We start from the raw sequence: 23788 nt of genomic DNA on the forward strand, positions 1-23788 counted from the left end.
GAAGGGAATTCAAAATGTCCAATTCACCTAACAGCATGTCTTTGACAATCCTTATTTATTCTTATTAAAATCCTTCCTCATTTTGAACATCTCCATCAAATACAATTTTATTCTGCTCTCTTCGAGGCAGAAATATACCCTCTTTCTCCAGGTAACTAAAGCTTTATATCCACGGAATGAGGCTGAAGATGCAGCAGAACATTTACTCTCACTTTTCAGGATTGACAAGTGGTGAATATGGGTGGGGTTTGGTGTTTAACGTATGACACCTGCAATGAGACAGTACAGGAAATCATTGAGGCTATTGCAGTTCTTCCCTTTACCTTCCCAAGCCTTGTGAAGTTATTGAACCAAAGATTTGTCCCCTTAAGTCGGCATTGTACTTTAAGATGTTCTGCTCGCACTTCAATTTTTTTCCCAGTGAATATGGAGAATGTGTGTGTTGAGGCTTGCTGTTGGACCTGCTCCATTTCTTGTTGGCTGGATCTACCAGAGAATAGTTCAGCCAGGGCTTGGCCCATCTCTGGTATTATAAATCAGCAGAGGGTAAATCCTAGACCAGTGGTGGTCTGTAAAATTGCAAAGGGGCCATTGGGATCAACAAGAATTTTTAACATGGTCATCCGTGGTAATGGACAAGACCAACCTAAACCCTGTTGTTGCAAGAGGGTTTCGGAATCACAGAGATGTCCAGTGCAGAGGAGACCCTTTGGCCCATCAAGTCTGCACCGACAAATGAAAAATACCTTAATCCTAATTCCATTTGCAAGCACTTGGCCCATAGCCTTGAATGTTATGTTGTACCAAGTGCTCATTAAAAAAAATATAGAGTACCCAATTAATTTTTTCCAATTAAGGGGCAATTTAGTGTGGCCCAATCCACCTACCCCGCACACCTTTGGGTTGTGGGGGCGAAACCCACGGAAACACAGGGAGAATGTGCAAACTCCACACGGACAGTGACCCAGGGCTGGGATCAAACCTGGGATCTCGGCGCCGTGAGGCAGCAGTGCTAACCACTGTGCCACCGTGCTGCCCCAAGTGCTCATTTTTTAAAGGATATGAGGCAATCCGCCTCCATCACCCTCCCAGGCAATGCATTCCAGACCGTCTGGGTAAAAAGGCTTTTCCTCAAATTCCCACCATAATCTCCTGACCCTCACCTTGAACTTGTGTCGTTTCGTGACTGACCCTTAAGCTAAGGGGAACAGCTGCTCCGATCCAACCTGTCCATGCCCCTCAATCTTGTACACCTCGATCTGGTTGCCCCTCAGTCTTCTCTGCAAAAACAACCCAAGCCTATCCAACCTCTTCATAACTTTAAATGTGCCATCCCAGGCAACATCCTGGTGAGTCTCCTCTGTTCCCCCTCCAGTGCAATTACACCCTTCATCATGTGGTTGCCAGAATTGCACACAGTACTCAAGCTGTGACCTCACCAGAATTCTAAACACTCCAACATGACTCCCTGGTTTTGTAATCCATGCCACGATTGATTAAGGCAAGAGTCTCATATGCCTTTTAATCACCCTATTAACCTGCCCTCCCACCTTCAGTGATCTATGGACAAACACATCAAGGTCCTTTTGTTTCTCAGAACTTCCCCGTGTCATACCATTCATTGAATACTTCCTTTTCAAATTATTCTCACCAAAGTGTATTACCTCAGGGTTAAATTCCATCTGCCATTTGACCATTCCATCTATATCTTGTAACTCAAGCCAATCACCACTGTTAACCACCCGGCCAATCTATGTGTCATCCGCAAACTTACTGATCCTACCCCCCACATAGTCATCAATGTCTTTATATAAATGACAAATAATAGGGGACCCAGCACAGATCCCTGTGGTACTCCACTGGACTCTGGCTTCCAGTTACCAAAGTAGCCATCTGTCATCACCCTCTGTTTCCTACAGCTAATATTATGGGCCAGGGTTTAGAGAACAGCAAAGTATACCATGGAGTTCACCTGACCCACAACTTTTAATAGATTTTGGTTATGGGGAGCACAAGGGCCCACTTTACAGGTGTGATAGATACAACAGTGATCTAAAGTATTTTTAAACAAAATGTTTATTCTAGGAATCCAGTTAACATTTTATAAACACACAGGAAACAGTTTATCAACTACCAACACGAATAATACCCACAGAAACAATACTCTAATAGGTAACTCGTAATAACTTTCCTAACAACATCCAGAAGCCAAAGACCCTTTTAACAAAGAAAGTAGGTTTGCATTTCTTACAGAAACAGGTATTACTTTGAAATCATTAATTGATCTGGAGACATTCTTTAGCATGCAGAGAGAGGCCAAAATACACTTGGTTTGAATGCAGCTCTCCAACTGAAAATAAAACTAAAACTCGGAACCAAAAACAGGTTCCAACTCAAAACAAAAGTAAAAAGCCGAGCCAGAGCCCAGCTCCATCCACACAATGACATCACTGAAGCCACTTGAGAAGACAACATTTCTTAAAGTGACATTCCCATGACACTAAGCAAATTTTGAATCCACCTTGTATCCCATGTGCATTTTCTTCATAAATCTTCCATGTGGGACCCTATAAAGGCTTTGCTGAAATCCATATAAAGAACATCAACTGCACAACCCTCTCTACACACCTGGTCACCTCTCCCTGGTTATCCTCTTCCAATTGATATACTTGTATATCTTGGGATTTTCCCTACTTTTACCAGCCAGAGTTTCACCTATCTCCTTTGCTCTCCTAATTGTTTTCTTAAGTTCCATCCTTCACTTTCTGTACTCTACTAATGCCTCAGCTCAGTTGTTCCCCTTGTATTTGTTAAAGACCTCCCTTTCCTTCTCGTCGTTTCCTGAATATTTCGAGCCATCCACGGTTTTCTTGGCTTGTTAGTCCTTCCTATCAACCTAGACGGAACATGTTCCTTTTTGAATGCCCCCACTGCTCTTCTGTAGATTTCCCAGTCTACCTTGGTTGATCTTGCCTTATTTTACTAAAATCCGCTCTTCCCCAATCCAAAACCTTTTTTTGCAACTTGTTTATTTCTTTGTCCATAACAAGCTTAAATTGTACCATGTTGTGGTCGCAATTACTAAAATGCTCCCTCACCACCACCTCAACCACCCGTCTGGCTTCATTCCCCAGAATTCGGTCCAGCTTGGGACCCTTGTTGGACCCTCTACATATTGACCTAAAATGTTCTCCACTATATATTTGAAGAACTCCAGTCCATCTACGCCCTTAACACTGTGACTACCCAATTAGGAAATAATTGGAAAAGTTGAAATCACCAAATATAATTACCCTATTGTTAATTTTACACACCTCCACAAATGGTGCATATATTTGCTCAATTTCCTGCTGACTATCTGAGGGTTTATAATAAACACCTAGCAATGTGGCTGTCCATTTTTTATTCCTAAGCTCTACCCACAAAGCTTCATTTGATGCCCCTCCAAGATATCATCTCTCCTTACTGCAGCAACTGACTAATAATGGAATGGCTCCTTTTTTACCCCCTCCTCTGTCGCTAAAGATTCTATAATTTGGGATATCGAGCTGCCAATCCTACCCCTCCCTCAACCACATATTCATGTTGGCTACTATATCACAATTCCATGCATCAATCCTTGCCATTAAGTTGCCCATTTTACCTGTCATGCCCGTGGCATTAAAGTAGAGGTCATCCAACCTTGTACTCTCTTGAAGCTTACTGCCGCCGTTGTATTCCCTCTGACTTAATTGTTTTTCTGTGTTATGCTGTATCCCTATTCAGCAGTCTGTGTCCCTTCCCCCTGCTGAATTAGTCTAAACTCCACCCAACAGCAACAGAAAACCTGCCGGCAAGGATGTAGTCCTGCTCTGGATCAGATGTAGACTGCCCTGCTTGTACGGGTCCCACCTTCCACAGAAACAGTCCCAGTGATCCAGGAATCTAAATTTTCAGAGATCAGGGCCATGTGGGACACTGGCCACACTTCCACCTGCACAGTTGCTATGTGGAAAAATATAGGACCTTGTGCACCACGTACAGTCGGCAAAGCAGGAATGGGTGCGGTGGGGAAACTTAGTGAAATGGATCAGGCCTTTGCAGGAAACAGAATAGGATGAATCAGAATGCAAATTAGTTGTAGAGTTTCTGAACTCTCAACCCTGGAACTCTCTATTTAACAACACTAGAGAGCAGCTCCACCATACAGCAGCAGTTCAAGGAGGCCCAGCCCCACCTTCTCGAGGCCAACTTGGGAGGGATCATAAAAGGTGGCCTCGCTAGATACACCCATATCGGTCAGGATGAATGATAAAGGAATAGATAATTACAGCCACATCTGTTGCACAAATGGAGAGAAGTGGCAGAAATGCATAGATGAGTTAGAAATTAACCATTTAGGGGTGAGAGAGTAATGCAGTTATGACACATGCCAAAGAACATCTCTGGATGAGAGCTGGAGAATAAAACCACATCGCCCTAACCTGAAACGAGGATCTCTGGAATGAAGCTGGATCGAATTAAAACCAGGAGTGCTCCACTTATCTGAAAAGACAAGTTTATCGGGGACTGATAGGTTAATTTTTAACCCTATTTTCTCCTCAACTCAAAGGACACAGCTGAAAACTTATTGTGCAACTGAATAGGTTAATATAGACCTGGAGCCATGGTCATTAACAATCAATGTGTATTGGCAAACCAAATTAACTGCTTTGAGCTAACAATCCCAGATTGAATAGACTGATTAATCAATTAACCACTCTTTGACAAATGTATAGAGCACTGGAATAAGACACAAGTCTGGAATAATTCCTTTATTGATATATCAGTGATGTCCTGTCTTGACACCACCATAAGGTTACACATTCATTCGTACCGAAAAAACGCAGTAGATGTAAACCAGCATGAAACAACAACATTTAAACACCCGGATGCACTTGCTGCTAAAATGTATCACAATCCGTGAGCTGCATAGGATTTTACTCGGAAATAAAAACTTTACTTTGTGTCAGAGATTTAATGTCAATTAACCATGTAACTTCAACTTGGATTGTTTGCATTTATGTCATTGAATACTAAGGTTGATTCTTTCATTAGCAACCCCGCAGTATGTAGTCCCCTTCATCAGAATGGTTAACTGGAGTATCTGGCTATCCATATTAGACTAGAGTCTAGAGGTAAAGCAAGGGTGACTAAACAACATCAACATTTTCAGTTGAACTGAGACCGAGCATGTATTTGTAACAGGTAGGTGAAGCCTGGTGACAGTGATCGTATTATTTGAAGAGGGTACTAAACCGATTGGCAAGGCGATGTCTCTGGATGTATTTTTGTATGAAATTCCAGAAAACATTTGATAAGGCCTCAACTGTTTACCTAGTTTATTCATGACTTGGGTGCGATAGAAAGCCAGATATCCAAATTTGCTGGTGACAGAAATATAGGCGACTTTGTAAGCAGAGTGATGGAAGCATAAAATCACAAATAGATTATTAGATTAAATAAATGGGAAAACTGGCAAATTGATTACAATGCAGATAAATGTGAGATCATCCCATTTTGAATCTGAAAAAGGTACTTCCTAAAATGGTGAAAAGTAACAACAGTGAATGTTCAGAGAGACTGGAGGGTCCAGGTATATAGATCACTGAGCAGAAGAGGTGGTATAGTGGTCATGTAACTGGACTAATAATCTGGAGGTTCAGGTTTATACTTTGGGTACCTGGGTTCGAATCCTACCACGGCACCTGATGGAATTTAAATTAAACATTTAAAAAATCTGGAGATCAAGGCTCAGTAACAGTTAGCATGAAATTAGAATCATTGAATTTGCAGTACCGAAGGAGGCCATTTGGTCTATCGAGTCTGCACCGGCCCTTGGAAAGAGCACCCTACCTAAGCCCAAACCTCCACCCTATCCCCACACCTCCACCCTATCCCTGTCACCCCACCTAACCATTTTTGGACACTAAGGGCAAATTAGCTTAGCCAATTCACCTAACCTGCACATCTTTGGACTGTGGGAGGAAACCGGAGCACCAGGAGGAAACCCACGCAAACACAGGGAGAATGTGCAGACTCCGCGCAGACAGTGGCCCAAGCCGGGATTCGAACTTGGGACCCTGGAGCTGCGAAGCAACTGTGCTAACCACAATGCTACCGTGCTGCCCTTAATTGGACTACTATTATTGATGGTCATAAAAAATCAGCAGGTTTACTGTTCTTTAGGGAAGAAAATCTGCCTTCCTTACACCATGGCCCACATGTGACTCCAGACCCACAGCTATGTGGTTGGTTTTTATCTGCCCACTGAAATGGGCGAGCAACCACTCAGTTGTAGCAATAAGGGATGGGTAAAAAATGCTGGCCTAACCAGTGATTTTGCATCCCATGAACAAGTTTAAAAAATTGCCATGAGCCCCTACAGAAAGTAGTCAAAAAGAGTAATTGCCAGCTTTTATAGCTAGAGCACTAGAATAAAAGAATACAAAAGCTACACAAAGTCCTGGTTAGACCATATCTGGAGTATTGTGAGAAGTTCTGGGCTCCATACTTTAGGAAGGATACATTAAGCAAGAATGATACTTGAAATCTAAGGTTTAAATTATGAGTGATATTGTATTCCCTGAAAATTACAAGGTTAAGGGATGATTTGATACGGTTTTCAAGATATTAAGGAGAACAGATAGGGTAGATAGAAACCATTTCATCTGGAGTCTAAAACTGGAGAACATGGTTTACAATGTAAAATATAATGGGTGAGAAGTTTGTCAGAAGTTTGGAACTCTCTTCCAGAACTGACAATTGTTTCTTGTAAATTTTTAACACTCAGATAGAAACATAAAAATTAGGAGCAGGTGGAGGCCATTGGCCTTTTGATCCTGCTCCGCAATTCATTATGATCATGGCTGATTATCCAATTCAATGGACCAATTCCACTTTCCTTCCATATCCCTTGATCTCCTTCTCCCTTAAGTGCTATATCTGACTAATTCTTGAAAACATACAATGTTTTGGCCTCAACTACTTCCTGTGGTAACGAGTTCCACAGGTTCACCACTCTGGGTGAAGACATTTCTACTCATCTCTGTCTGATGGATAACATTTTGTGATATAAACCTATCGAGGAGTATGAGATAAAGGTCCTTTGATGTGACATTCTGTCTTCTGTGTAACTATGTATTTGAAATGGGTTAATGGTCTGCAACATGAGTCACAGGAATGTCTCAAATATGGGTTAAAGGCTACTTTCCTCAGACCCTAGCAGGAATTTTCCCTGAAGGAGAGATCTATTACTGGTGAATATGATGAATGAGACTTGTTCGGTGGGAGCTTGAGTTAGACTGCTCAGAGAGGTGTAAATGTTTACTGCACAGAAACACATGGGAGTTAACAGAATCAGAAACTGGGTATGTCACTTATTTCTTTAAATTTAGCGTGCCCAATTATTCTTCTCAATTAAGGGACAATTTAGGGTGGCCAATCCACCTACCCTGCACATTTTTGGGTTGTGGGGTGAGACCCACACAAACACTGGGAAAATGTGCAAATTTCTCACGGACAGTGACCCAGGATCAGACCCAGGTCCTCAATGCCGTGAGGCAGCAGTACTAACCACTGGGCCACCATGCCGCCCTGGGTGTGTCACTTATACCAACATATCATTGAGCTAGAAGTTGAGATTATTCTTTAGATAGACAAAGGAATAAATTGTATCAGATTTTAGATGCTTTATAATCCAGCACCACCTGAAAAAGATTCATAAACTTGCATAAGCAAAAGGCATGGGCATTGGACAAATACTTTGTGTGCTGGAAGACACAACAAACAATTTGGAAATAATCATCTCGAAAGAATGAATGACTTAACGAAATGATAATAAAAATACTACAGGAGAATTAATGATATTATTCAGGACAAATCTCTTTGACCTGATGGCCTATACCCTCAGGTTTTCAAAGAGACAATAGCACAGATAGTGGCTGCATTTGATTAAGGATTAGTTAATGGAAAGAAAATCCAGAGTAGGAATAACTCGAACATTTGTGGGATGACTGGTTGCTGGTTGTAACTAATAGGGTAACAATGATCGGTACTTGGACCTAAATTATTTATAATCTGTATTAATGGTTTGTGTGGAGTAAATATGTGTCTAGGTATGCCAATGATGCAAAGTCAGGTGGGAGAGAGCAAGCACCGAGGAGGATGTACACAAAGGCTGTGGAGGAATGGTGGGCAAAATGACAGATTTCATGCAATGTGGCAAAAATGAAGTTTTTCCTTTATGTGGAAAAAAACATTTTAAAAACTATTTTTGATAGGCTGGGAATTGTTTGTATTCAGAGAGACCTGGGTGTCCTTTATGAATCATGGAATGTTAATAGCAAATAGGAAGTGTGTTAGCTTTTGAGATATCGAAGTATGAGTAACGAGGCCTAATTAAATTAGAGAGGACATTGGTGAAGCCACACCTGGAGTACTTACGTACAGAAGGAGCTACTTTCCATAGAGGAAAGTGAATTAAGTCTGCTTACAGGATGAGGGGATTGTCGTAGGAAAAGAGATTGAGCAGACCAGGCCTATATTCCCTGGAAGAATGGGAGGTGCCCTATTTTAAAGATGAAAAGAACGTAAGGAACTTCATAGAATTTACATGCAGAAGGAGGCTATTTGGCCCATCGAGTCTGCACCGGTTCTTGGAAACAGTTTAAGCCTAAGTCTCCACGCTATCACCATAACACAGTAACCCCACCTAACCTTTTGGACACTAAAGGGAAATTTAGCATGGCCAGTCCACCTAATTTGCACATCTTTAGACTGTAGGAGGAAACCGGAGCACCGGAGGAAACCAACGCAGACAGTCACCCGAGGCCAGAATTGAACGTGGGACCCTGGAGCTGTGAGGCAACAGTGCTAACCACTGTGCCACTGAGAACACGGTAATTGCTGAGGAAATGTTTCTGTAACTGAACATTGACTCTTAGATTCAGAATAAGGACCGAGATCTTCAATCAAATGGTTGTGATTTTAGTTTGTGCAAATCTAATGCACCCACTTAAAGGGGCAATTTTAGCATGACCAATCCACCTACCCTGCACATTTTTGGGTTGTGGGGATGAGGCCCATGTAGTCACGGGGAGAATGTGCAAACTCCACATGGACAGTGACCCAGGGCCAGGATTGAACCCAGGTCCTCAGCGCTGTGAGGCAGCAGTGCTACCCACTGTGCCACCGTGCTGCCATTAAATGGTTGTGAAGAATGGAGTTCTCGAACCCCAGGTAGTTGTAGTTGTCAGTCATTGAATATATTCAAGACAGAGGTCGATAGATTTTTAGACACCAAGGATCTGGAGTTCAAGTAGCAGATCATCCATGATCTTGTTGAGTGGCAAAGCAGACATGAAGGACCAAATGGCCTGCCTAATCCCTTCATAATAGCAATGTGGGTGTATTTGCAGCACTTCAAGAAAGTAGCTTACCACCTCTTTCTCAAGGGCATCTAGGGATGGACAACAAATGCCGGCCTAGCTAGTGACACCCACATCCAGCGAAAGAACAAATGATTTTTTTTTTTAATGACTCCATCCCCTTATTTGTAAGATTACTTTTCATAGAGGCAGAAGAAATAAGGAAATGAAAACGGAATGTTCCTTAATAGGTACAAGGCAATGAAGCAAAACAGTTACTGAAATGATTTCATACCTCCACTTGGGAAAAACAATGGAACACTACCCTTTAATGTTACTGGCCTTTTATCCGGAGAATTTTCAATGCTCCTGGGTTTTTCTTGCCAAAATTCCATCCCGGATCAAAAATGGGAAAGATTCTTTCAGTGAAAGTGTGGGTGAAAGTGTGGAGATGGGACATATTGTCTGCATTGTAAAATGACACCTGTCCATCCTCATAGTCCAGGTAAACTCCAATCTTCTGGGGTTTTACACTCAGGGTGAATGTGGTCCATGAGGGGGATGTACTAGCAAAATATTCATTTCCATTTCCGAGCCCCATTGTCCAGTATCCGGTCTCAGGTTTTGGGTCTATTTCCCCTTTCCTCTTGGCCGACTCTCGGGTCACTCCCAGACCCCACTCAGTCTTGTTACCCACCTCCACCTCCCAGTAATGTCTCCCTGATGTGAATCCCTCCGATCCCAGGACATAGGCCCAAGAATCAAACCTCTGCGATGTGTCAGGGAGTGTCTGCCTTTTGTCTCCAAGTCTCACACTGGTCCAGTCCTCAGACAGGAAGAGTTGGGGATTCGCTGTGTTAGGATCTAGGGTCAGAGAAGCTGGAACTGGAGGAAAGTTAAAATAACATTGTCAGTGATTCCGTTCTTGTTTTGCTCTTCTTTATTAAAACTCTTATCTCCCAGCCTCTGTAATATTTCCTTTATTTTGAAATTCCTATCTTTCTTTCAAATTTGTTCAAGACATTCCTGCTCTCAGTCTGGGTACTCTCCTCCAGCCTCATGAATCTCCAAAGTGTGTGTTTTTCTAATTCTGGCTTCTTGAGGATCTGTGATTTTAATGATCCAACCATTGGTTATTATGCCATCAACTTCAAACTAAAATTCAAACTGAAGCCTTGGAAATGTCTCCTTAAACCTCTCTACCTCTTTTTCCACCTTTAAGACATTTTTAAAAACTACCTTTTTGACTAATCTTCAAACATCTCCCGTAAAATTGCCTTATGCATTCGAGGACGAGAGTCTTGGGATAAGAGGTAGCAAATTAAAAACAGTTTTGAGGAGAAAGTACTTCTTCCAAAGTGTTGTGAATCTGTGGAATTCGCTACCCCAGAGTGTGGTGGATGCTGGGACAGTGTGTAAATTTAAGGAGGAATTAGATTTTTAATTGGTAATGAGTTGAAGGGTTATGGAAAACAGGCAGGACAGTGGAGTTAAGGCCAGGATGAGATCAGCCATGATCCAATAATGGAGCAGACTTGATGGGCTAATTGGCCTAATTCTGCTCCTATATCTTATGAACTTATGTGTCTTGGTGTCAAATGTTGCATTATTAAGCTCCTGTGACCGACCTTAGGATATTTAATTATGCTATTGGCTCGATGTACAAGTTGTCAAGTTGGCTGCGGTAGCTCCAGACTGAGAGTCCCTCTTCTCCGGAACCAAAGGGTCCAAGGGAAGAGGTTGCAGGAATGTCTACATACACCACATCAGACACACTACCCCCATCGACCCTCTTCATTTGAGTTTTCTGTATCACAAATTTCTGTCACGAATTTGCTCTATTCTCATACTGAGAGCGTTGCAGGGTTTTAAATAGGAAAACAGGATAATCTTTACCTGGACGAATGCTTGCTATCATTTCTTTCCACACAGTGTACTGTAGAGGACCTTTGAATATTCCCAGTAACACAGAAGCTGGTACCACTGACTGTGCAACACCATGAGTAATAATCCTGTGAACATAAAGCCTTTGATGTAATTATCATCACTTTGTAGCTGATTACTAAGTTGACGTAAGTATCAACACAGTGAATACATACCCTTTGTCTTTGGAAACCTCGTCTTGAAGTAGAAGAGAATCATGGGTCTGAGGAATGATATGGGAGAGGATAATTAGAAGATGGTGACACAGCCAATATGTCATTTACATGTCTCTGTCAAATGACTACACAAATTAGACAAGGATAAAATGAATGCGGTGGAACAATTTGCACTGGGAAAATCACATGGTAAACAGCCTTGCACTTTATTTTCCTAGGTAACGTTGAAATTGAAGCTGTTGACATACCTGGATGCGAATTTGTTATTTCTGCTAACGACATATTGCTTTATTCTATTGCTGTAATTTGGAGACAGTTTTTTCCCCGCAGCACAAATTAGCAATTGACAAAACAAAGAGTTCACATGGTAAGTGTGGTGGAGATGGATATTCTCAAAAGCTAAAAGTTTTATCTGGCTTCATTTCTCCCTCTTGTTTAATATGTGATGGGCTAATGGTCTGTAATCACCCCTCATTGGAACTGGCACACATCTGTTACCCCACAATTTCAGTTCCCAGCTCAGTTTGATATGAGGGGTCCGAGGAGTGACCAGCACTCTAAAGATTAGGTAGTGATCAGAGCAAACAATTGAGTAATATCATGTATGAATTTCGGCACCAGTACAATGCCAAGTATGTAGGCATATGTCTCAGACATTGGCTGATCCAACTAAACAGCAAGTTCTCTCATTTGTTTGTAATAGTAAGAAGTCTTACAACACCAGGTTCAAGTCCAACAGGTGTGTTTCAGATTACTAGCTTTCGGAGCGCTGCTCCTTCCTCAGGTGAAGGAGCAGTGCTCTGAAAGCTCGTGATTTGAAACAAACTTTTTGGACTTTAACCTGCTGTTGTAAGACTTCTTACTGTACTCACCCCAGTCCAACGCCGGCATCGCCACATCATTGTTTGTGATAGGCAGGATACAGATCATACTCCACCAGCTACGCTTGCAAAACCCGTAACAAAGTCTACTTTTAGATGTGAGTCTGTGATTTGCCAACAATTGCTGAACAATCCCGAGTGCACTAATAGCTGCACTAACAACCAATTTAAGATATCTTAATCAGCTGAACTAATGTGGCACACTAGCTAGAAGCAAGATACATTTTTACAGACACCTTCTGAATATAGAAGAGGATTGGGTGTATAAACAGCATTGGGGAAGTATTACAAAAATGCTGAGCACCATAGGAGTTGCCTGTGCAGAGCACTGAGAATAAAGTCAAAGATAAATTTTCTTGTATGACAGGTGAAGTAGTGGAGGAGCTCATGACAGCTAAGATTTTTCAATTTCATCTAAAAACTAATCTTTAGTGTCACAAGAGGCTTACATTAACACTGCAATTAAGCTCTATATACTCTATTGTATAAAGAGTAGTTAGTTATCAATGAGAAATAACTATCTTCAAAAAGCTAAACTTATTTTTTTATGCTTTCATGGGATGTAGGCATTTCTGGCAAGGCCAACATTTGTTGCACGTCCCTGATTCCTCCAACTGAGTGGCTTGCTGGACCATTTCAGAGGGCAGTTAAGAGTGAATTAAATTGCTGTGATTATGGAATCATATGTATGCCAAGTCAGGTAACCATGGTAGACTTCCTTCCCTAAGGGACATTAGTGAACCAGATGGGATTTTACAATCAATAACAGTTGTTATGATCACCATCATTGAAACTATCATTTGTTCCAGATTTATTAATTGAATTTAAGTTCCATGAGCTTCTATAGTGGGATTTCACAGAATCACAGAATTGATACTGCGCAGGAGACGACCATTTAGCCCAGTGTGTGCGCATCAGCTCTCCGAATATGGAAGTACCAGTACTAGTAACATTCCCTGTCCCTGTAACTCTGCACATTCTTCATTTTCAGCTAACAGTCTTTTGAACCTGCCAATTGAACTTGCCTCCACCACACTGTCAGGCAGTGCATTCCAAAATGTAACCACTCGCTACTTTAAAGTTTCTCCATGAATCACTTTTGTTTTCTTTTACCCAATTACTTTAAATGCATGTTCTTTTGTACTCAATCCTTTCATGAGTGGGATCAGTTCCTCCCTATCTACTCTTTCCAGACCACTCGTGATTTTGAATAGCTCTATCAAATCATTGAATAGCTCCATCAAATCATTTTGACCTCAAAAAATCATTAAATACTTCTATCAGATCTCTTTTCAGCCATCTTCTCTCTGAGGAAAACAGTCCTACCTTTTCCAATTATAACTGAAGTTCCTCGACCCTGGAACCATTCTCGTGAATCTTTTCTGCACTCTCTAATGCCTTCACATCCTTCTTAAAGTGCAGCACACAGAACTGGATGCAATACTTGAGCTGAAGCCGAACTAGTGACTCATACAAATTCAACATGACTTCCTTGCTCTTATACTCTATGCCCCAGGATACTGTACACTTTATTAACTGTTTGCTTAACCTGTCCTGCCACCTTCAATGGTTTCTGCACATATAAACCCAGGTCCCTCTACTTCTGCACCTCTTTTAGAATTGTACTATTTATTTTATTATTGGTGTGATCTTCCAGCAGTTCACGTCGGCAGGATCTTCCGTTCTGACCAACTGTACCTCTGCGCTGCAGGAAATGGGAAAATCCCAATGAGAGAGGCAGGGCGGGACCAGAAGATCTTACGCCAGCCAATGGGGGGGGGGGGGGGGGGGGGGGGGGGATTCCGCCACTGAGAAACATGCCAAGGGGAGGCTAGTGAATCTCGCCCCCGTCTCTCCATGTGCTTCTTGGCAAAATGAATTTCTTCATATTTCTCTGCATTGAACATCATCTGTCACTGTTCTGCCTAATCCATCAACTTGTCTACGTCCCTTTGAGGTTCCACATTATCCCCCTCACAGTTCACAATGCTTCCTAGTTTTGTATCATCCACAAACATTGAAATTGTACTCTGCACACCAAGATCTATCTTATGAATATATAATCACGAAAAGCGAGGATCCCAATACTTTGCCTGGGGAACACCACTATAAAACTTACTCCAGCCCCCCCCAAAATTCCATTAACCATATTTCTATGTTTCTTAACAATTGGCAAATTTAGTCTCCTTTATTCCTTGAGCTATAACTGCTCACATGTTTGTTGTGAGGCACTGTGTCAAACAATGCAGTTTGAACCCATCTCCTCATAGTATTAACCTGGGCTTGTGGATTACTAGTCCATTGATGTAACACTATGCCACCATAATTCGATATAACCCTATAATTCAATAGGAATCAAAAACGTTAAGTATATACTACCTGATTGGAAATAAAATAAAATGTACTTCCTACATCATCTGGACCACTGGGTTTCTAAAAACATCTAAACAAATGGATACATATATTGGCTAAGAAAGAAATAACAAAGTAAGCAGGGGATAGTAACAATAAAAGGATTCAAACTTTTATTAAATGTAAAAATATGGTAACTAAAAATCAAATAAGTAATTAATCATCAGGCATTGAAGATTAACCGAAATAAAAAATCTAAAAGTAAAAAAGGCTCAATAGTAACTTCCAAAATACAATTGGATACATAATTTTGAAGGGAATTAATTTGCAGAGCTATGGAGAGTAAGGGTGTGGCCTTCACTAAATAACTCTGACCTTGTACAATAGCTGTTGACAATTATATTAACTTCAGGTTACTTTAAATTAAACGACTCCTTACCTTCAGAAATAGGATGGTGTCTTGTTCCTCCAACTGTCTCTGTAACTTTGCTAGCTCTCGTTCAACCCTAACTAACTCCTGTTGGATTCCACGGAGGTTTTTCTCCATAATTTTCACAATCCTCTCCTCTTCTTCCCCGAGATCTCTGAGTAAACGCTGCTCTTTCTCAGTGAGAATCTGGTGCATTTTATTGAACTCGGATGTGATGTGGGTCTGCAGACTGCTCGACTGTTCCTACCAAATGAAATGTGAAACATAATTAATGTCCCGCGATAAAGGGAACAAAACTAACCGAGATCCCAGAAAATCAGCACAGGGAGACCTTACTTTAAATTCAGATATCAGTTCCTTCTGCCGACATTCGGTGTCCTGAACCGACCCTTTTCTCCATGTGGCCAATTCTAAAAATGGCCTCAGCTGATCCTGGAATTGGGAGACAAACTCAATGAATCAGAACTTTGAACAAGAAAGTAGCGAATAAAGAAAAATGGCCTGAAGTGAAACTTCCCCATTTTACCCTGTACATCTCGGCAGCCTCGTCAATCGGCAGGAAGTTGTGAGATTTGTGTTGTCGCGAATCTCTACAAATGTAACAGATCAATTTCTTGTCGGTTTCACAAAACAGCTTCAGTTCTTCCCCGTGTTTCTCACAGTGAAGTTTACTGTCCTTCTCTTTCGAGCATAGCTTCAAATTTCGGGCTTTTTCGGCCAGATTTGCTAAGGCCCTGTTTGCCCTGAGAGTCCTTTCCCGCATTTTCGATCGACATTCCGGGCAGGTGTATGTTCTGTTCTGGCTCCAGTACCCTGTGATACAGGAGCGGCAGAAGTTGTGTCCACACTCCAATATTACCGGATCATTGAAAAAATCAAGGCAAACGGGGCAATTTAATTCATCGGCCCAATTCTCCGTCTTTCTGGAAGCCATGTCCGCAGTGAAGATTTCCTAATTGCAATCGGTTTCAGTTTCGCTGTTTGTGAGCTCGATGAGCCTGTTTCAGCTGCTGCACAAAACAGCACCATGTGCGCCGCATTATGGGTATTTAGGAGGTGGGCGTGGGACTGGCAGTCAGGAATCGGTCTTCTGGCATATGGGGTGAACTACCGAAAGGTGGGGTGGGAAGCGGAAACTCTAAGAAACTTCAAATAGGTTTGAACCCTCATTTGGAAAGATTTCAGAAACATACAGAATCTTATGTAAGAAGCAACGAAATAGCTATCATAAAGCCCACTATATTCGGGGAACCCGTCAGTTACAGGGAGAATCCAGATAACCCACTCCACACAAAGAAACCGCCAGTTACAGTGAAATGTCAGATAGCCCACTCGACACAGTGAACCCGCCAGTTACAGTGAGATTTCAGATAACCCATTATAGACAGGAACCCGTCAGTTACAGTGCAATTTCAGATAACCCACTCCACACAGGGAACCCGTCAGTTACCGTGAGATTACAGATAACCCATTATAGACAGGACCCGTCAGTTATAGTGAAATTTCAGATAATCCTCTCGACACAGTGAACCCGCCAGTTCCAGTGAGATTACAGATAACCCATTATAGACAGGAACCCGTCAGTTACAGTGAAATTTCAGATAACCCACTCCACACAGGGAACCCGCCAGTTACCGTGAGATTTCAGATAACCCAATCTACAGAAAGAACCCGCCAGTTCCAGTGAGATTTCAGATAACCCATTATAGACAGGAACCCGTCAGTTACAGTGAAATTTCAGATAACCCATTATAGACAGGAACCCGTCAGTTACAGTGAAATTTCAGATAACCCATTATAGACAGGAACCCGTCAGTTACAGTGAAATTTCAGATAACCCATTATAGACAGGAACCCGTCAGTTACAGTGACATTTCAGATAACCCATTATAGACAGGACCCGTCAGTTATAGTGAAATTTCAGATAACCCACTTGACACAGTGAACCCGCCAGTTGCAGTGAGATTACCGATAACCCATTATAGACAGGAACCCTTCAGGTACAGTGAAATTTCAGATAACCCATTATAGACAGGAACCCGTTAGTTACAGTGAAATTTCAGATAACCCACTCCACACAGTGAACCCGTCAGTTACCGTGAGATTACAGATAACCCATTATAGACAGGACCCGTCAGTTATAGTGAAATTTCAGATAATCCACTCGACACAGTGAACCCGCCAGTTACAGTGAGATTACAGATAACCCATTATAGACAGGAACCCGTCAGTTACAGTGCAATTTCAGATAACCCACTCCACACAGGGAACCCGTCAGTTACCGTGAGATTACCGATAACCCATTATAGACAGGAACCCGTCAGTTACAGTGAAATTTCAGATAACCCACTCCACACAGTGAACCCTCCAGTTGCAGTGAGATTTCAGATAATCATTATAGACAGGAACCCGTCAGTTACAGTGAAATTTCAGATAACCCACTCCACACAGTGAACCCGCCAGTTGCAGTGAGATTTCAGATAACCCACTCCACACAGTGAATCCGTCAGTTACAGTGAGATTGCAGATAACCCACTCTACACAGTGAACCCGCCAGTTACCGAGTGATTTCAGATAACCCATTATAGACAGGAACCCGTCAGTTACAGTGAAATTTCAGATGACCCACTCCACACAGTGAACCCGCCAGTTGCAGTGAGATTTCAGATAACCCACTCTACACAGGGAACCCGTCAGGTACAGTGAAATGTCAGATAACCCAGTCCACACAGTGAACCCGCCAGTTGCAGTGAGATTTCAGATAACCCATTATAGACAGGAACTCGTCAGTTACAGTGCAATTTCAGATAACCCATTATAGACAGGAACCCGTCAGTTACAGTGAAATTTCAGATAACCCAATCCACACAGTGAATCCGTCAGTTACAGTGAGATTTCAGATAACCCACTCTACACAGTGAACCCGCCAGTTACCGTGAGATTTCAGATAACCCATTATAGACAGGAACCCGTCAGTTACAGTGAAAATTCAGATAACCCACTCTACACGGGGAATCCGTCAGTTCCAGTGAGATTTCAGATAACCACTCTACAGAAAGAACCCGCCAGTTACAGTGAAATGTCTGCCAGATAACCCACTCCACACAGTGAATCCGTCAGTTACAGTGACATTTCAGACAACCCATTATGGACAGGAACCCGTCAGTTACAGTGAAATTTCAGATAACCCACTCAACACGGGGAATCCGTCAGTTCCAGTGAGATTTCAGATAACCACTCTACAAAAAGAACCCGCCAGTTACAGTGAAATGTCTGCCAGATAACCCACTCCACACAGTGAATCCGTCAGTTACAGTGAAATTTCAGATAACTCATTAGAGACAGGAACCCGTCAGTTACAATGAGATTTCAGATAACCCACTCCACACATGAACCCGTCAGTTACAGTGAGAATCCAGATAACCAGTAAAGTTTCGGAACTCCTGATGAAAACAGAAAATGCTGGAAATGTTCAACGGGCTGGCAGTATCTGTGAGAGTGACAACTCAATTTCTTTCCACGGATGCTGCCAGTTCAATTGAGTGTGCCCAGAATTATTTCAGACATCCAACCCCCGCTGTATTAGACTTTCGGAATATTAATGGATGAGGAAAAATGAAACCGAGCCAATGAATGACAGATTTCTTTAAATAGGATGAAGCTGCAGAATCTGCCTTGCATCGAACCGTTTCCGCAGAAAAGATCGCCCGGTCCTCACAGAAGGCAGAATATAGGTGAGCACCAATCCCTCTCCTATCCTACGCAGGCCGAGCACAAGTTGGCTCCTACAAGTAACCGCGTGCGCACTGTCGCACCAAAAAAAATGCACTTAAATATATAGACTGCACACAACAACCAACATTCTAGGGAATGTTAGCGAGTGGACAACCTAGCTTGATCGGCTCCTGAGGTCCCCAGGAGCCGATCAAGTTACAACAGTTACAATATTTTACTTGTTTTCTAACCATGCCTCTATATAAATATATATATATTCCAATTAAGCAAACCAACATTTCTTAAATAACCCTCATGGATAAAGTCAACGACATGAGTTTCCACTTGCTTATATTTGTACCAAGCCTTTTATAGAGTCCTTTCAGAGTAAACTGAAATGAACCCTGTCTGTCCAGCTTGGTGTTCCAGAAGCAGCTGACTCAGTGGTTTAGCTCAGTGGTCTAGACAGCTGGTTTGTGATGCAGAACAAGGGCAGCAGTACAGGTTCAATTCCTGTACCAGCTGATAATTCTAAATTCTCCCTCTGTGTACCCGAATAGGCGCCGTGGCGATGTGGCTACTCACAGTAACTTCATTGCAGTATTAATGTAAGCCGACTTGTGACAATAAAGGTTATTTATTTATTATTTTTGTGTTTGGCTCTGGAGGCCCCAATCCTTTATGCCTTTAATTTTATATGACCAGCCTTAGTTCTCACCTACATAACGAAAGAAACAACCAAAATTCCAGATTTGTTTTGCATATTCACTGCTAGGAAACATATAATGGTGTGTCTGGGACCCATGTTGGACTGTCAGGAATCACGAGAGGCCCTGTTCTTCATAATAAAACACCAAGAATGGTCTTGTGCACTCGAAACATTAACCCTGTTTCTCATTCCACAGATGTTGCCAGACCTGCTGAGGGCAGCACAGTAGCACAGTGATTAGCACACTTGCTTCACAGCTCCATGGTCCCAGTTTCGATTCCCGGCTTGGGTCACCGTCTGTGCGTTCTCCCCATGTCTGCGTGGGTTTCCTCTGGGTGCTCCAGTTTCCTCCCTCAGCCTAAAGACATGCGGGTTAGGTGGATTGGCCATGCTAAATTGCCATATTGCCAAAAAAGGTTAGATGGGGTTACGGTGATAGGGTGGAGGTGTGGGCTTGAGCAGGGTGCTCTTTCCAAGGGCTGGTGCAGACTAGACGGGCCAGATGGCCTCCTGCTGTAAAATCAATGAAATCTATCCAGAATTTTCTATTTTTATTTCAGAAAATTAATGCTTTAGTGCCGCATGCGCAAATCTGCCACGTGGAGTATAGATAAGGGCACAAAATTGTTCCTCCCTCTGTGAAATATAAACATTTATATATCTATATTGTGAATTCAGCTGATGAGTGCTCAGCACCTTGTGGCGTTAACTAATATAAAAAACAGGCTTATTTTACATTGGCCAATAGCTCCATAAACAAAAGAGAAAATGCTGGACAATCTCAGCAGGTCTGGCAGCATCTGTAGGGAGAGAAAAGAGTTAACATTTCAAGTCCACATGACTCTTTGTCAAAGCTATAAGACCGAGTAAGTGGGAAAGATTTGTACGATGGAGTGAAAATGAAAGATGAGTCATAGCCACAGAAACCCAGGGAAACGGGGTGCTACAAGCCACAGATCTGGACTCGAAACGTGCTCTTTTCTCTCCCTACAGATGCTGCCAGACCTGAGATTTTCCAGCATTTTCTCTTTTGTTTCAGATTCCAGCATCCGCAGTAATTTGCTTTTATCCAGTACTGTAATAGTTCCAGATGTTGGTTAAAAAATGTCCATTGAACCAAAAAATCACAAAACTCAACAATGCATAAGGAGACCATTCGGCCTATCGAGTTTGTACCGACCCTCTAAGAGCACCTCATCCACGTCCACTCCGCCGCCTTATCCTCATCACTCACCTAACCTGCACATCTTTGAGCACGAAGGGACAATCTTAGCATGGCCAATCCACCTAACCTGCACATCTTTGGACTGTCCCAGTAACAAATGCCACAACAGACACTTCCAAGATGTGGTCCCTGAAGGATAGAAGGTTTAATTCAGCACCATCTGATCAAGATCAATGGTTACCAATGAATGTGGAGAATGAGCCGTGTTGCTGCATGGCGGAGAGTTCAACTTTCAGTTAGACACTGCTTGGAGAATGAGTTAAAACTGGAAATATTGTTTCCACAAAACGACGTGCCAATGAAGAGAATCAGAAACTGGGATGTTTCCTTGCAGAGGCACGAGATGTAAAATTATCAGAAAATGGGTATTTAGAAGCTGTTTAGCACAGGGCTAAATTGCTGGTTTTGAAAGCAGACCAAGACAGGCCAGCAGCACGGTTCAATTCCCGTAACAGCCTCCCCGAACAGGCGCCAGAATGTGGCGACAAAGGGCTTTTCACAGTAACTTCATTTGAAGCCTGCTTGTGACAATAAGCGATTTTCATTTCATTTCATTTCCCAGAGATAGATACAGTGGGTGAATATTCCTTACATAGACATCAGTAAATAAGATTTTGGAAATTCCTAAATCAGGTGCGAGGCAAGAAAGATGTTCAGAAACTTGGGTCATTTGAGTTATGGCAGAGTTATGGAGAGATACGGCAGGTATAAGGAGAAATGTTCTTTAGCATGCAGCAGACAACAAAAAAGAATCAATATCTAGCATTGTTTCTTATACCGCCAACAGAGTGAAAAGTAACAGAGAGGGATTGTTCGCTGTCACCTTCCATTTTAATAATTTTCAGAGTTCCTGGACTTTTCTTGCTGTAATTCACTCCCTTGTTACAGAAGGGAAACATTTTCTCAGTGAAAATGTGGAGATGGAACATCACAGAATCTCTGCAGTGCAGAAGGAGGCCATTTGACCCATTGAGCCTGCACTAACCCTCCGAAAGAGGGCCCTATCTAGGCCAACTTCCTCCGCCCTGTTCCCGTAGCTCCACCGATCCTTTGGACACTAAGGGATAATTTAGAATGCCAACCCATCTAACCTGCACATCGTTCGACTGTGGGAGGAAACCAAAGCACCCGGAGGAAACCCACACAGACACGGGGGAAAAAGTGAAAACTCTACACAGACAATCATCCAAGGCCAGAATTGAGGGTCGGTGCAGGCACAATGGGCTGAATGGCTTCCTTTTGCACTGTAGGGATTCTATGGGAACCCTGGGCCTTGATACTGAATCGGTTTTGCTTTACATGGACAGCTCTGGTCTTCAACCAATTTCCCAACGTTCATACTGTGCAACAGCGCCATCCTCTGGGAAAACGTTCCTGTACACACTTAGCTGACGGCTGAATTATCTGTTGTTTGTTGCTGCCAATTATATGTGAATTCCAATGTGATGTGGGAATAAAAACTGCCTGATGGAGTCATGTTGTGGAACTGGTATATGTTCAAGTGTTGCAAGTTCAAGTCTCTGGAACTCTTTTCCTCAAAAGGCAGTGGAAGCAGAGTCTTTGAATGTTTTTTAAGGCAGAGCCAGAGATTCTTGATTCACATGGGGGTGAAATGTTGTCAGGGTTTGGCAGCAATGTGGGGTTGAGGTTACAATCAGATGAGTCATGATCTTATTGGATGGTCTCCTGCTCTAATTTATATGCTTATATGTTTGTGCATTCCAATGAACCATAGAATCCCTGCAGCACTGAACGAGGCCATTCGGTCCATCAAGTCTGCACTGTCCCTCTGAAAGAGCACCCAAGCTAGGCCCACTCCCCCCTCGCTATCCCTAAAACCCCATACATTGATCATGGTCAATCCATCCAACCTGAACATATTTGGACTGTGGCAGGTAACTGGAGGGCCCAAAGGAAATCCATGCAGACACAGCAGTCACCTGAGGATGGAATCAAATTGAGGTCCCTGGCGCAAGGAGGCAGCAGTGCTAACTCTCATTCTCCCGTGTTGCCCCATTTGTATGCACCATTTTAGAAAATTACCCTTTTATCAATCGCCAGCCCATCAGCGTCCCTTTGCCCCTGTCCTACACATTGCTGTAATGGTTTGAAAATTTGGCATTCTTGCATTTGTCCTGATGAGTGAAAGGTGAAAAGCATCAGCAACATGCTTCTGTTTTCAGAAATCATTCGAAATGAAACGGCATACAAAATCTCAGCTGAAACAGGAGTGGGGAGTTGGGGGACAGGAAAAGACAGCATTGAGGAGAGGAAAAGGCAACATAGGAGGAGAATCGAGATGAATTGTGTCAATAAAGGGAAGACAGACTTCTGATGGTAAGGGGATGCAAACTGGTCACCAGATTTCTTCCCTGTGTGTGTGAGAACTGGTCAAAATTACTGTGTACGTCGTCTTGGGGGCTGAGTGCTGTGGTAACACAGAGTATTACACTCAGATCATAAAGCAGAGAAGAGAGAATATCCTACCTAGTGCTGCAAGCTAGAATATAGCATCATACAAGCATATGAATTAGGGGCCAGAAGAGGCCATTCAGCCCCTTGAGCTTGCTCCACCATTCAATAAGATAATGGCTGATCTGACTGTGGCCTCAACTCCACATTCCTGTCTACCCCTACACCCATTCACACCCTCATTATCATCATTCTGTCTAGCTCTTAAATATTCACTGAGCCCTACCTCTACCGCTCTCTGGAGGAGAATTATGATTCTTTGAGGGAAAATACCCAGGATCTGGAGAAGACCATTGATTCCATTGAAACTATTGTGCATTCGGTTGGATCTGGTCTGATGGCTACCTTGGGTTCATCAACCTGCCTTGTTTCCAAATCCCTTAATAACTTATCCAATAAATATCCATTACTTTATCAATGCTTCATTTGGTCACCAGGATGTGAAACTTTTTGTAGGGGTTCATGTTGAAGAAAATAATAGTCAGCACTTTGAGTTTTCGCCAAAGGTCCTTCATTTAAC

At 42.5% G+C, this 23788-nt stretch overlaps 1 protein-coding gene across 1 annotated transcript; it reads right to left on the reverse strand.

The window, feature by feature from the left end:
* Positions 1–4778: 4778 nt before the first annotated feature.
* On the reverse strand, positions 4779–16203 carry LOC140390400 (zinc-binding protein A33-like). Its single transcript, XM_072475544.1, has 6 exons — positions 15675–16203; positions 15485–15580; positions 15158–15391; positions 11486–11532; positions 11283–11398; positions 4779–10271 (listed from the first exon to the last, which is right to left on the reverse strand). Exons 1-6 carry the CDS (start codon positions 16080–16082, stop codon positions 9721–9723), a joined length of 1452 nt encoding a protein of 483 aa, XP_072331645.1. The 5' UTR covers positions 16083–16203; the 3' UTR covers positions 4779–9720.
* Positions 16204–23788: the final 7585 nt, after the last annotated feature.

This window comes from Scyliorhinus torazame, chromosome 14 (assembly GCF_047496885.1).
Source record: "Scyliorhinus torazame isolate Kashiwa2021f chromosome 14, sScyTor2.1, whole genome shotgun sequence".
Taxonomy (NCBI): domain Eukaryota; kingdom Metazoa; phylum Chordata; class Chondrichthyes; order Carcharhiniformes; family Scyliorhinidae; genus Scyliorhinus; species Scyliorhinus torazame.

Coding starts and splice junctions, on each gene's coding strand:
- LOC140390400 (XM_072475544.1), bottom strand. CDS start 16,082: ATGGCTTCCAGAAAGACGGAGAATTGGGCCGATGAATTAAATTGCCCC. Junction 15,392..15,484: donor AACTGATATCTGAATTTAAA/GTAAGGTCTCCC, acceptor TTCATTTGGTAG/GAACAGTCGAGCAGTCTGCA. Junction 10,272..11,282: donor GATAGCAAGCATTCGTCCAG/GTAAAGATTATC, acceptor ACTTTCCTCCAG/TTCCAGCTTCTCTGACCCTA.